The sequence below is a fragment of the Saccostrea cucullata genome, unplaced genomic scaffold, assembly GCF_032062105.1.
Source record: "Saccostrea cucullata isolate Sc308-1 unplaced genomic scaffold, CSIRO_AGI_Scuc_v1 ctg364, whole genome shotgun sequence".
In the NCBI taxonomy this organism is placed as follows: Eukaryota; Metazoa; Mollusca; class Bivalvia; order Ostreida; family Ostreidae; genus Saccostrea; species Saccostrea cuccullata.
Window position 1 is genome coordinate 100,464 of NW_026928969.1, and position 13,432 is coordinate 113,895.

Sequence of the window (13,432 nt, forward strand, 5' to 3'; positions counted from 1 at the left end):
TATTCCACAATTTTTATCGTTTCAAAGTACGATCTTACCTTTATAGCCCAAACACTTCCGGTGTTTCTATAGAGACGTTTACATTGAAAAGGTAAGATTATTTCCCAGATGTACTCAAGGTTTTCTCATTTATTTTGAAATATTGTTTAAGTTTTTTAAAGTCACACTTCAATATTTAGTTAATGCACATTTTTTCTTTCTATTTAAGTAAACTGATGCCATCTTTGAATTGATAGAAGTAGTTGGCATTGCATTCAATAATTATATTGAGAGATGTCCTAGGGTCGGGAACATACTTAAGAGCTGATATACTAGGGAATTGATGGGTCTGATAAAAGAAATTATATATAAATTTATCAATTTAAACGTTATGTGCGAATTTTTGAGAAATATACTGAAAATAAATTAAAAATATATAGAATATTAGTTAGAATAATCTAACTGTGTCTCGGTACAAGCCCTTACCACCGGGTCCGTAGGACAATATCATTTTAACGATAGAACATTCTATCTAATAGAATATATTTAATTAAAAAAATGACCCGATTTTTTAAATGACCAGATATTTCAATATGTTTAAAGGTATCTAAACATTGTGTTAAATATACTTTTTTGTAATTTTGAAATTTTTTGCAGCTGTGTCTGAACACTGTTATTAACTTAGATCAGTCCATAAATTGATATTTTAAATTTTATGATAGCAGCATGTGTAATAATGTTTTGTGACATCATTGTAAATTGTTCTATTTTAGCATTTTTTAGAAATACAGCCAGAATTTTCCTCATTATTACTCCAATGTTTACTGTCACAGGTCAACATATATTGGGCTTTTTTCAGAATCTTCATCGTTATCAACAGAACCCCATTACAATGGCTGACCAAACTGAACAAGGGCCAGCAGTGGATGATGACAACAAGAGTACCAAAAGTGGACCTAAAAGTCAAGCCGGATCAAAGCCAGTATCCAGGACTGGATCTGCACAGTCTGGAAAAAGTGGTAAAAGTGGGGGAAGCAAGAAGGCAGGAGATGCCCCTGCGCCTCCCTCTCCCACTGGGTCAGCTAAGGATAACCCAGCTGCAGACTGGAGGACCATGAGAAGAATCATTGCAGAGGATCAGGAATATTCCCTTGCAACAGTTCCCAGACTTATTGAGTTATGCATTTCACACATTGTGTCCAATTTTGAAAGTAAGCATAATGCAGTGCATAATTTATCAATGATTGTATATATATAAAGCAACTACAGGCAAGATTCATTTTTAAACTTTGATGGACCTGTATTGCATTAATATTTAATCCATAATCTGTATATTACAGATAATTCAACAATCCTGAACAATCTTCTACCAAAACACAAGTCAATAGTCCTAGAGAAGATATCAACAGACCTACCACTAAAGATCACAGCTAACCTTGTTGAAGATGAAGGTTACTGGAAACGTTGCTGCAAAGCTCGCTGGCAAATCTGTGATGTAGCATCATATGGTAACAATTGGAAGCGAATGTACTTTGAAAGAAACCTCCAACAAATCATTGAACACTTTGTCCCAGAATCAACAGATATGACAGAACTAAATGAGACTCTACCATTATCTGCTAATTATGTCAAGAGGTTAGATGTCAGACAGCTCCTTCCACCAGTAAGGGAGGCCCCAAAAGGTCCCGATTTTGATGATGCTTCAGATGCTGGAAGTGAGGCTGGGGATGAACCAGAATGTGATCATTTCAATTTTGGGCCAATTTTAAAACAGCTGCCTAATATAGAAGAACTACATTTAACATATGGAGTGAAAGACTGTGGTATGAATTTTGAATGGAACTTGTTTAATTTTACTGCCAGAGACTGTTTGCTTTTAGCTCAGTGTGTGGCAGCTACAAAGGGACTCAAGGTGTTTAGGCTTCATAGAAGTAAAGTAGATGATGACAAAGTCCGAGTGCTGATCAGTCATATTCTGGACCACCCGGGTCTGACAGAGTTAGACCTCTCACATAATGTGATCAGTGATCGTGGGGCCAGAGCTATAGGGAAGTTCCTCAATAACCACAGTCAACTGGTGAAGCTGAATCTTTGTGATAACGATGTCCGACACAGCGGAGCTCAGGCCATTGCCCACGCCCTGACCAAAAACACCACACTGACAGATTTGAACATCCGACTGAATCGGTTAGGAGACGAAGGAGGGCAGGCCATCTGTAAAGCTCTGCTGAAGAACACAACTCTCTGCAATATTAACATGGCCAGCAGTGATCTAGGAGAACCCACAGCGGCCATCTTCTCTCAGGTCGTCATGCAAAACACAACCCTCAAATCAGTGGACCTGGCATCCAACAGACTTGGTGCAGTATGTATTTTATATTAATGTTTGTAATGTAAAAAGTTACATGTATCTATTTCCATAAAACATTATGATAAAAAAAGTATTGGATGTAAAATATTCGTATGTTTCAAACAAATCAAAATTGACAGATATTTACCAAATCAGAGGACAAAAAATTAAATCTTTTAATTGACTCTGTCATGTATTTTTTAATTTTCTCTTTAACATATGACAAACTTTAAGAAATTTAACTTGAGATACTTAACAGTTTCCTTCAAATTTTTTTTGTTTTCTAACCATCAGGAAGGTGGGAAGCAAATTCAAGAGGGAATGGAGGACAACACTACTATCACTCATATGGATCTTAGACTAACTGACTCCGGACAGGAAGCCGAGTACTGCATTAACCAGATCCTACACCGGAACCAGGAAAGAGAGAGGGAGAGCAAGATTTCTGAACCCCCACCCCCCTCAAAGAAAATCCTGCCTCAGGCTGCCCACAGGTTCAAGTCCACAAAGGCTTGAGCAAGAAACTGAAATCTGGTGTGAGAATATAAACATTTGATATATAAAGATACTTGTTTATCATCAGAATTATTACCAGGTAGAAATGCTGAGAAAGACAGAAATAATGTTATATTTAATATAAAATTAATACACTTCTGTTATCTTTTCTATGTGTCATGTGCTACACTAAAGATGTTTGATAAATAATGAAATATACATGGTTTTTTATTTCTTATGTTGATATCAATGGGTACTGGAAGAATCATGCGCATTTAAAATATTTATTCTATTGAAGATAGAGATAAATAGAAAGAGGTCTCTTGGAAACTCAAATTTGGTATACAAATATATTTAAATCAAATCTTTTAAAAATGTATTGAACATACATGTATCATTAAACCTCCAATGAAAGTGTTAATAAAGGCAGACCATTAAATTCCATGAAAGCAGTTAGTGTTCTAACCATTTGTGACTTTATGATTATATGTTTAACAGTTGATAGTATCTCTTGTATTTGACACCAATGTGTTCACTTTTAATGTGTAAGTTCTGGCTGAAAACCATCTTTTATTTAATTTTTTACACTCCTGCACACTAAAGCAGTTTATTGCAATATATACAACATTTACAATCAGTTAAAGAATGCTTTTCCAGTTAACTTTTCAAGGGAAGAAAATGTGTTTCAATCATTTGCTAAGGAAGGATCCAGTAGGGCAGTAAGGGCAACATATTCCTTCTTTTCCTCAGAGATACTGTTGAACAATGGAAAAATCTTCTTAGGAGGAATAAACTCCCTTTAAAATGTAAAGTAAGTCAGACATGTAGTAAAAAAGGGATACGATCTGTGCTTGAGCTCTCCAGGTATCCCATTTTCACCAAGCATCAAACATATTGTTTTCACATTCAAGTTACTTCATTTTATTCTCCCAAGAAACATTAAACAGATTTTTTTTTACACTCCCTCCCCTATTGTATACATCATGAAAAAAAAGAAATCTTGCTTATAACATTTATTTATTTATATCTTTATACTAAAACAAAACACGACATGTTTATTAAATACTGTATTTATTAAATATAATCATCTAAAGGGTGTTAAGAAAGTTCGTTCCACATTTTTCTTTTATTTTCGAAAAGAAATTCGATGAGAAGATATTTACAATTTGTGATATTTCATGTTTACAGAGTCCATTCTTGCTACTGATTAGGTTTTAACTGTATTTTGTTGAATCAATAAGGGGAGGGCAGGTATTTAAAAAGATGATGTCTTTTCAGAAAAAAATTAGAGATGACGCATATTTGTGACATATAATAATCTCAGAGCTCAAAACGTCCTTTCAAATATAACGCAAAAACTATTAAATCTGTGAAAAACTTCAAAATGAAAAACCTATTCTTTTGAAAAATGATCTATCGTTCCTCTACCTACGCTCATCAGCTTGTCTGATGCAAGTTAAGCTATGAAGAAACAAAAGTAAATTATCCTTTATTTTCACTCAAAATGACCAGCATTTCTATTATTCGGGTGCTTTAAAGATATTATATATATTTACATTTGGAAGAAAAATCATATAATTCCCTGCTAGAAATGAATTGCTATAAACCTAAAGCACACTCTTGTGATTTTGTCAGACTTGAAAATTAATCTCTTTTATTAACCACTACTTTGAAATTTTTGAAAATATTTTATCACGGAACGAAGTTTCTTAACACCCCTTATAATATAACAACAACAGAAAATAACATAATTTATATACATTAAACGGAGATCACCATTAGCTCTATAATAAACTGCTAGAGAACATGAGGTGGTCATACTGTAAGTTGGGTAATTTCTGCGTTTGGCATTTTTCTATAGTTGAAAAAATAATCATTTTTTTATTTTTTAAAAGATAGTTAAAATATTTATTTGGCACAGGTCTATCACGAACACATAGAAGTATGTGAAAAATACGTTTGGATTCATGTGCAAATATGTACTTGTTGTGTATAATGATACAAAAGCGCTGAAATAAACAGTAAAAATGAACAATAATATCAGTTACTTAAGAGGTAGCAAAAATTGAGAGAGAGAGAGAGAGAGTGAGAGACACAGAAAAAGAGAGAGAGAGAGATCAAGGGATACAGCAATGACAGTTAAGCAATGTTGCAAGTTAATTCAGTTCAAGTAGCATGTAAATTAATTTTTGATAATGTTTGATATTTCTCTAAAATAAAAAAAATTGAGAGAGAGAGAGGTACAGCAATGACAAGTTAAGCAATGTTGCAAGTTAATTCAGTTCAAGTAGCATGTAAATTAACTAAAAAAAAAAAAGTCATTTTAATAGGTCAATTCGTAAAAAAAGAATTACATTGAAATGTGGTGGAAGACGTTCAATGAAATCCTCGAAAGACAAATTATATTCAGGCTTTGACTTGGATATTGTCTCTTATCATTTTTCCAATTCTATATCCGATTCCTGTTTCTTCTCGTGTGGATCCCAGCAGAGGGCTAACATTTGTGAGAAGACTGCTAAAGTAAATAAAATTCCCGCTAGTCCGTTCACGGTTTCGTAATTTCCCGTCATTTCCAGAAGAGCTCCTGTTGAAAAAAAATTATAACTGTATAAATTACCAAACTGGAAATAAATTAAAAGATCGAACAGTCATGCAGTGACTCCTTTTTCGGAGTAATCGATTTAAACACGTCATCTCTTCATACTACGCCATTACCATATTGCTCAGCTAGATAAGGCAACAAAAAGTGGCTGGTTACATTTTCTGCATTTTCCCCCTTAAAGTAACAGTTTTACGATATTCTGACTATTTTGATGCATCTATTCTTAGATCCGCGCCGTATACACACTGCATAAGTGTAAACGACATATAGAAGTCAGATTTGAAAAAGATTGTTTCCGCATCTTTTGAAACAAATATGATGATATCATATTTCTTCTTGCATCTCCAATTTGACATTGTTTTTATTGTATAAAATTCAACGGAGGAATCGCTTTTTATCATCGGGGTATCATTGTGAAAGGGGAACTAGTCATTAAAATTCAGACTAACTAACCTGCCATAGGAGAACCTATGAAGGCCGCTGGGCCTTTCAGCATGGTAACAAAACCAAACCCCGCCGTCATTTGCTCCAAACCGAGGTAGTCCATGATCATTAAAGGTTGCATCGGTGGAAAAAATCCTATAAAACAAACATAAGAAATTATTTCATTTGAATTCAAGTAGCAATTTCCCCGCAAAAAGAAAAAAAAACTAGCGTCAAAGTACCTGACTTCCCCAACACAAAAATCCTATTTCAATGGCGTGGGCTTTCTCTAATTTTCGGTACTTTTTTTCTCAAATGCTGGAATTTATCAGTGTCCAACCGTACGATAAAATCGGCAGCTTCCAAAGTAAATTTACATAGTAGAACTTTGAGATCCCCCCCCCCCCTTGCGCCTAACCCTTTATTTTAAAGATTAAAGATATACATTGTACTTATCATTTCGCCATTTACAAATTTATATACAATGTATAGATTGAGAGCCTGTGATCCACTCATTTTAATGATATTGATCTAATATATGCAAGTCTTAAATACCTAGGAAGAATCCATATGCAATGGCAAAGCCTATCAAGGCACCCAGAGTTGTACAGAGGAAGAACAGAAAGCAAGCACCAGCACTGATCATCAGTCCGATGTTACAGATGTTTAGGTGACCAAGACATCGAGTGTTAGCAATAAGTCCAGCGGACAAACGACCAATTGTATTTGCCACACCTAATAAATAAGTCACAATTTTTTCAAATAAGTTGCAACAATTTACTATCATATCTGTTTTGAGAATGTAGACCTACATTTATTTTAAATTTTGTCCACCTACCAAAAGTGGACAAAACGAGGCTAATATCAGCGGACGTCACACCAACGTGATTGCCGTAATCGCCGATGAACACCAATGGAATAGCTTGTCCCATCTGTGTCAGTAGGCAACCAATGGTTATAAATACGAAGGACCTACTTGAACAGAAAGCTGGCAGTGTGCAGGTCCCAGAACATTGCTGTACTTTTTCTTCAGGTTCTGTGACCTCTACTAGAGACTCTATATAGGGTCCTGTATTGATCGACCGATTACTTCCAAAAAGAATTGGAAGACTCAAAGTACCAGAACTGCCAAACATCAGATTATCACTTCTGTTTAAAAACGGCATGGACGCGTATCTATTATCGTCTTTCTCTATTCCATTTGCTACTGACTTTGGAAAGGGTGTTGTCGGTTCGTTTTCCTTTCGATTTATTATTTTCCGTAAAGGTCTCATCAGAGATGCACAAACGCAGAGCTGTAGAGTAAAACAGGCATAAATCAGAAAAGATCCTCGCCATCCAAAGGCTTCTATTGACTTTTCGATTACTGGAGACATTACTAGTAGACCGAGGCCCGAACCGGAGGTCAATATTCCATTGGCAAGGGAACGTTTTCGATCAAAATACTCGTTAACAATCACTATGGATGGCAAGAAGACCATCCCAACACCCAAGCCTGAAAATGAATGAAAGGAAGAACAGGATTAACGGGTTTAACAGATAATGGCGTCCACGTGAAGTCGAGTAGGTTCTTCTAAAAATAAGTACAGGTTTGATTAGTCGGTGGTCACTCCCTTGGCCACTTGGATGTTCCCCGGGTTCTAGTCTTCCTCTCATTACTGATTCTGTTACACCAATGAAAGACATTCATATAAGTTACATTGTAGAAGTTGTTTATCAGTTATTAAAAAGGAAAACAAAGTTTCATATATATTTTGTTTTATTAATGTTTACAAAAATAACTCACCACAAAGAAGTCCGTAAGTAAGGAATAAAATCAAAATGTTTGGAGCGAAGAAGGTCAAAAGGAGTCCAAGAGTGTAAATACAAGCTCCACAGAACATCACAACTCGTATTCCATATCTCTCAATCAAGAAGCTTGTAAAGAAACCTAACAATTAAATTTTTACCTTATAAAATAAAATTGATAAACATGTATCTAGTTCAAAGTGAGTCCGTAAGTAAGGAATAAAATCAAAATGTTTGGAGCGAAGAAGGTGAAAAGGAGTCCTAGAGTGTAAATACAAGCTCCACAGAACATCACAACTCGTGTTCCATATCTCTCAATCAAGAAGCTTGTAAAGAAACCTAACAATTAAATTTTTACTTTATAAAATAAAATTGATAAACATGTATCTAGTTCAAAGTGAGTACAAAATGTATGCAAGAAAGGATTTGAAAGTCGAGAGATGATAAAATAAGACGATCGACTTGAAAATGAACTTGTATATACTTTGGAGATATTTCTAAAGTACATAACCAGAAAACTAGCTGCAGATCCGTAGCTCTTCGAAAAAAAAATATTGATAGACCGGAGAGCTACAGTGCCACCCATTGAAAAAACTGTATATTTATTGCGCACAAAAAAATGCGCTCGCTTTTCGATTTATTTTTCCATGTTTTTAAAACTGCAATCCCCGGTCTATCAATATTTTTTTCGGAGAGCTACAGACCTGCAGCTACCAGAAAACATGACTTATTACACAAATCATATTCCAAAACCTTTTTACTAACTTATTATCAAAAATATGCCAATCAAGGTGGAGTTCAGCATTGACGTCACTGCGGCGGTCGATTTGAATTCCTCCATTAAAATAGGTAGAAACAAGCCAAAAGAACCGTTAAGTCCTTCTATACAAAACATGCTGTAGAAACTGCAAGCCAGAATCATCCAGGCGTAACCCCCATCTTGTGCTTGTGGTGTGACCTCGAGGTCGTCCTTGAAAGAGTGGTCTTTCCTTTGGATAAACCCATTTGCTCCAGAGTTTGGAGCTTTTTGCTGCAGTAGCAAATCTCGCTTTTCCATATAAGCTTCACACTTCATGTCCACTGAAAAGAAACAAGTTTACGTCCTAAAATATAAAGTAAATGAAAATACTCACAAAATTGTCACCGAGTTCACCAAGTAATGTGTATTTACCCATGGTATTTCTTAAAAGATCTTTTCATATACTGTAAATGTATTATATTTAGCGTGTATGATATTTGGCGGAAATTGAATTTTGAATGCTCAGTAAGTTAGCGTAGATTTGATTTAGCGCATTTCTTCACATTCTTATTTATGTGTATATGTGCAAGACATTTAGCGGTGTACTGGATTTAGCGGTTGTTGAGTTCCAACGAAGCCTCTAAAAAGAATACACAGCCAAATGTAATACGATTACAGTATATAATAATAATATATTGGGGAAATTATAAGATTTCATATATACATTTTCAGAAAATGCGAATAAAGGCATTGATTGAAATAGTTTTTGAGTTGGGTAGATATATATGATTATATGTATAGCTAATTAATAATTAATCAATAAATATATTTTAGGAGAAAACCCAATTAGGCATACAAGCATTTGGAGGAAATTGAATAATTTTCTTATTTCGAATAGCCTTAATTATATTGAAACGACAGAGAGATTTCAATTTTCAGAAACCACTTTTAGACTTTATTTAAATAATGATGTTTAAGAGTTATTGTTCTTGACGAAGGGACGATTAGCCTTAAATCATGTTTAAGCTGACAAAACAACAAAAAAAAATGTTCGTATCCTTAAATTATTGTTAGAGGGTTGACAAATAATAATTAAAACACTTGAAATATAAATTCAAATGATGGGATGGCTAGAGATGATAAATGAAATCGATGTAAAAGTAACAAAAACTAAAAAAAAAAAAAAAAAGAAATTCAAGGCTGACGATACTTGATAGAGATGTCAAAGTTGAAAAACATGTGTAGTAATCTTGACGAATATGAAAATACAGTACCTGTATATTCTGTATACACTGTATAGATATATCAATAATATTATACACCAAAAAAAAAGTCAAGAAAGCATGTACATACTAGTATATATAATTGCATTCGGAAATAGTCTGATTACCCCCCCCCCCTCTCTCTCTTTTCCCTTATCGGCGGTAGGATAAATAGGGCTGCTGAAGTTTTACCATTAATATACATTTTCCCAATTAATTTCTCATTCGGAAAAGAGCGTCAATAAGCCAAGGTTATAGCCTCGGCGACTACTTAATAGATCCAAGAATACACATGGTATCTTCATTCGATATTGCATTGAGTCATGTTAAATAAACAATATAATGCTTTAATAAGCTTGGGGAAATAAGATTTAAAGTTATCGAAATATACATACCAGCTTCGTCCTTCGAAAGAATCACTAAAATAAAATTAATATGAATCAGTATTTTTTTTAACTTTAAAAAAAAATCATTTATTTGTTAAGCTTGAAGGTTTTTACACTTGATCTACTTTGAAGTTACAGGCTGTTGTTTCAGTTCAAGTGCCGTAAAGGTTAAACTATCGTATCATGGTCCTTAAGATTAAACTCTAAAAGAAATGCATAGTCATCAAGTAACAGATTGCAAGAGGTGCAACAATCTTTCGGACAATGATCGATATAGACACGGAGAGAGAGAGAGGGAGAGAGAGAGAGAGAGAGAGAGAGAGAAGGGGACTGAATGTGACACACTTACTAGCGGTTAAAGAGTACTAGAACTAGTATTCAAGTCAAATAGTTTAGATCGTTTCTCATATGATCTACAAGGTATTTCATTTTTCATCTGAAAAAAGAGAGACGACATTGTGTAAGTATTATCAGAAAATACTATCAAAGCCCAGCAGGAACAATGGACAATGTGTAAAATGTCTACAATTCTCTATGAATGCTTAATTTTTAATCTGCTGGCCAAGAGAATCATACTAATTATATTCCTGATGAATTGTAAAGTATTACCTGATCTGTTAAGTAACATGTATAAATACATAACTTTCTTAGAAATAAAGCAAAAATAAATAAATAAATAAATAAATAAAATGCATTGCACTGGTCAGTAAAACATGCAGTATACCACGGTATGACTCATAAGTCATCCATATTCACAGTTTTATAAAAATTAATATGTTATCATTTACAGAGTGCAATTTGCCTTAGCATAAAAAGGCTTAATCAAACAAAGTAGAAAATTCCTTACCTGTTCTCTTTCACAGTCGTTTTATATATCTGAGTTCGGCACGTACACTTCCATGGACCTTGAAAATCGATAGGAGTATGTGCACCACTATTTTGAGAATCGGTATTGTAATCAATAAGTGAACTTAATTTTTCCTCACAGATATCAAGCACCTACTAATATTTCCCTGTACATATTTTGGGCATTAATTTTGTTATGTAGAGTTTACATTTAGAAAGTTAATGGGTTTCGAAAGTAGTAATAATCCCGAATCAGCTGATTATGTGTCATGCGCCAAAAGATTTAAATTAAGGAATGCAACAAAGTGCAAATTCCTTGTGTCTCTGATGAGCGCACTGGGCGCACTTGAAAAGTGACCTGGAACTTTAACATTCTTTTGATGTATCGGGTTCATATGAAATAGAAAAAAGAAACTTCCTTGATATTATATTTTAATCGTTTGAAAAAACTTTTACCATATTACTAGTATCTACATAATCATAATTCAGCGGGTAAACAAAATCCTTCGAAATCGACCCTGATTTTGTGTTGTAACGATGTAATTTGGAGCCCCCTCCCCTGGAAAATTGAAACTCTGTCTACGATTCAGATGGAGCAGCATGTTACTATTAAACACAATTTGAGCAATAGGCACATTTCAAAACTATAAAGTTTACATGCACTAGATAGACAACAGATCTACTAGAATTTGATACATTCAGCTTAAATTAAACAAAGTAGCCAATTAAACAAACAAAACCATTCCAACAAGAAATTCCTACAATTTTTAGTTACTTTACAATGTACATTTTTCAAATATTAACTCTGCAGATTCAGGGTGATCCAGATACCACCACCAATTGGGTCCATTCAAATATTTGATCAAATTGGTTCTACTTTTATATTAAACCAGGATTTTAATCAACTAAAATCAGAATTACCAAATCTTTCATAAAAAGGTGTGCAGTGAAATATTTCTTAAAGAATGATTGTACAGTCTTGAGCACAACGAATATAACACTGTTAAGACTAAAAATGTAACAATGGTAAAATCCATATGCCTTTTAAAACACAAAAAGTGAGAATTGTCACAAATGCTAATACTTAATAGTTTGTTTCATTTTACAACTATTTAGGGGCCTTAATAATCACCAAAATAAACACTTTAAACAAAAAAAAACCAAACAAGTAACCTTGCTAGAGAGAGAGAAAGAGAGAGAGAGAGAGAGAGAGAGAGAGAGAGAGAGAGAGAGAGAGAGAGAGCAAACTTACAAATCCTTGGTAAAGAATCTCCAAGTGACAATTTGTTGAGCCTTTGCAAACAACTTTGTTACAAGGCCAAAGAGATATAAAGGTAAATGCTTTTTGTAGGGAACTTATGAAACTGATCTGGCCTAATTTAGTGAAAAACAAGGTTCTCTCTGAAGTCTCCAGAAGCATAATGACCATTAAAATATATACTTACTCAGTAAAAGACCAAGGATGATAAGTAACCCTGCATTGTAAAAAGGGGTGCTTATGAGAGTTATCAGTGAAAAAGATTCTGTCCTTTATTTGAAGTCTATAAATATACATGTATTATGTGTAACACTTCTTGGTCATATTTCAGCAAAAGAGTTTGTTTTTACTATTGCAATCTAAGACTAAGTCTGTTTGAATTTACATGTCTTCTTAATTCTTCTAATAATCTGACTGATTGTATGCTCATTTAGACACCTTGCCAAGAACATGACCATCTTTTACCAAACTTGAAAATATTCTATATATCCAGTTTCTAAAATTATAAAATAACAACAACATGAAGGTACAATCATTTGAAAAATGCCCCTTGTCTAGTTCAAAGTTTGGGAACTATGAGATGAACAACCTGAACAATATCTAATTAATCTTTTAAGTGAGCACTTTATTGTAAATAAGAGGCCCACTGGCCATATCGCTCACCTTAGCAAATTGGAAAAAAACAGAAATCATTTCAATGTTGAAAAATTTCTGTGTATAAAGTTTCCAAGTACTCATTGGGTTCCTACCATAAACGGGGGTTAAGATTTTAAATCGGCACTATCTGAGGATGCTTCCATTTCAACATGACTAATCATGGCTTTGCTCTTCTTGAGGAAAACATATACTTTAATAAAAATTAAAGTATATGCTTTCCTATGTAAAACTCTGGTGAAGATGATAATATAAAAAGTTGACAATGAGACAAAATGACAGACATTTTTAGATCAGGTGAGCTAAACCAGAAGTCTCTGTCAAGACTGAAGTTCTACTGGTTTGTACTTATAGCAAATTAGGAAGAGAAAAATACTAAAGCAGTTGGGAACTGAAACTTTACAGCAACAAAAAATTGAATAATGATCCTTGATTAAGTCTCTTTATGTTCTTAGTGTAGTTTTCTTGCATGCCACATTATATTATAATAATCAGACTAAAACTGTATTTGAGTGCTATTTTTAGAGTATCAAACAGAAATTTCTATTTTTAGTAATCAAGGCAATAATGTTCATCGCAGTCAAAAACCGATACATAGAATTGTGTATCTTAGTGTAGTCTACTTGTGTGCCAACTTACATTGAATCAGT

General features: G+C 33.9%; 2 protein-coding genes across 2 annotated transcripts; one reads left to right on the plus strand and one right to left on the minus strand.

The window, feature by feature from the left end:
• Positions 1 to 20: 20 nt before the first annotated feature.
• On the plus strand, positions 21 to 2,864 carry LOC134279444 (dynein regulatory complex subunit 5-like). Its single transcript, XM_062761847.1, has 4 exons — positions 21 to 91; positions 839 to 1,190; positions 1,320 to 2,344; positions 2,624 to 2,864. Exons 2-4 carry the CDS (start codon positions 872 to 874, stop codon positions 2,843 to 2,845), a joined length of 1,566 nt encoding a protein of 521 aa, XP_062617831.1. The 5' UTR covers positions 21 to 91; positions 839 to 871; the 3' UTR covers positions 2,846 to 2,864.
• A 2,392-nt stretch (positions 2,865 to 5,256) lies between these two features.
• On the minus strand, positions 5,257 to 11,152 carry LOC134279445 (monocarboxylate transporter 12-like). Its single transcript, XM_062761848.1, has 9 exons — positions 10,872 to 11,152; positions 10,374 to 10,460; positions 10,034 to 10,057; positions 8,403 to 8,717; positions 7,636 to 7,779; positions 6,688 to 7,344; positions 6,405 to 6,584; positions 5,880 to 6,005; positions 5,257 to 5,408 (listed from the first exon to the last, which is right to left on the minus strand). Coding segments are annotated over exons 2-9 (1,596 nt in total). The 5' UTR covers positions 10,375 to 10,460; positions 10,872 to 11,152; the 3' UTR covers positions 5,257 to 5,259.
• Positions 11,153 to 13,432: the final 2,280 nt, after the last annotated feature.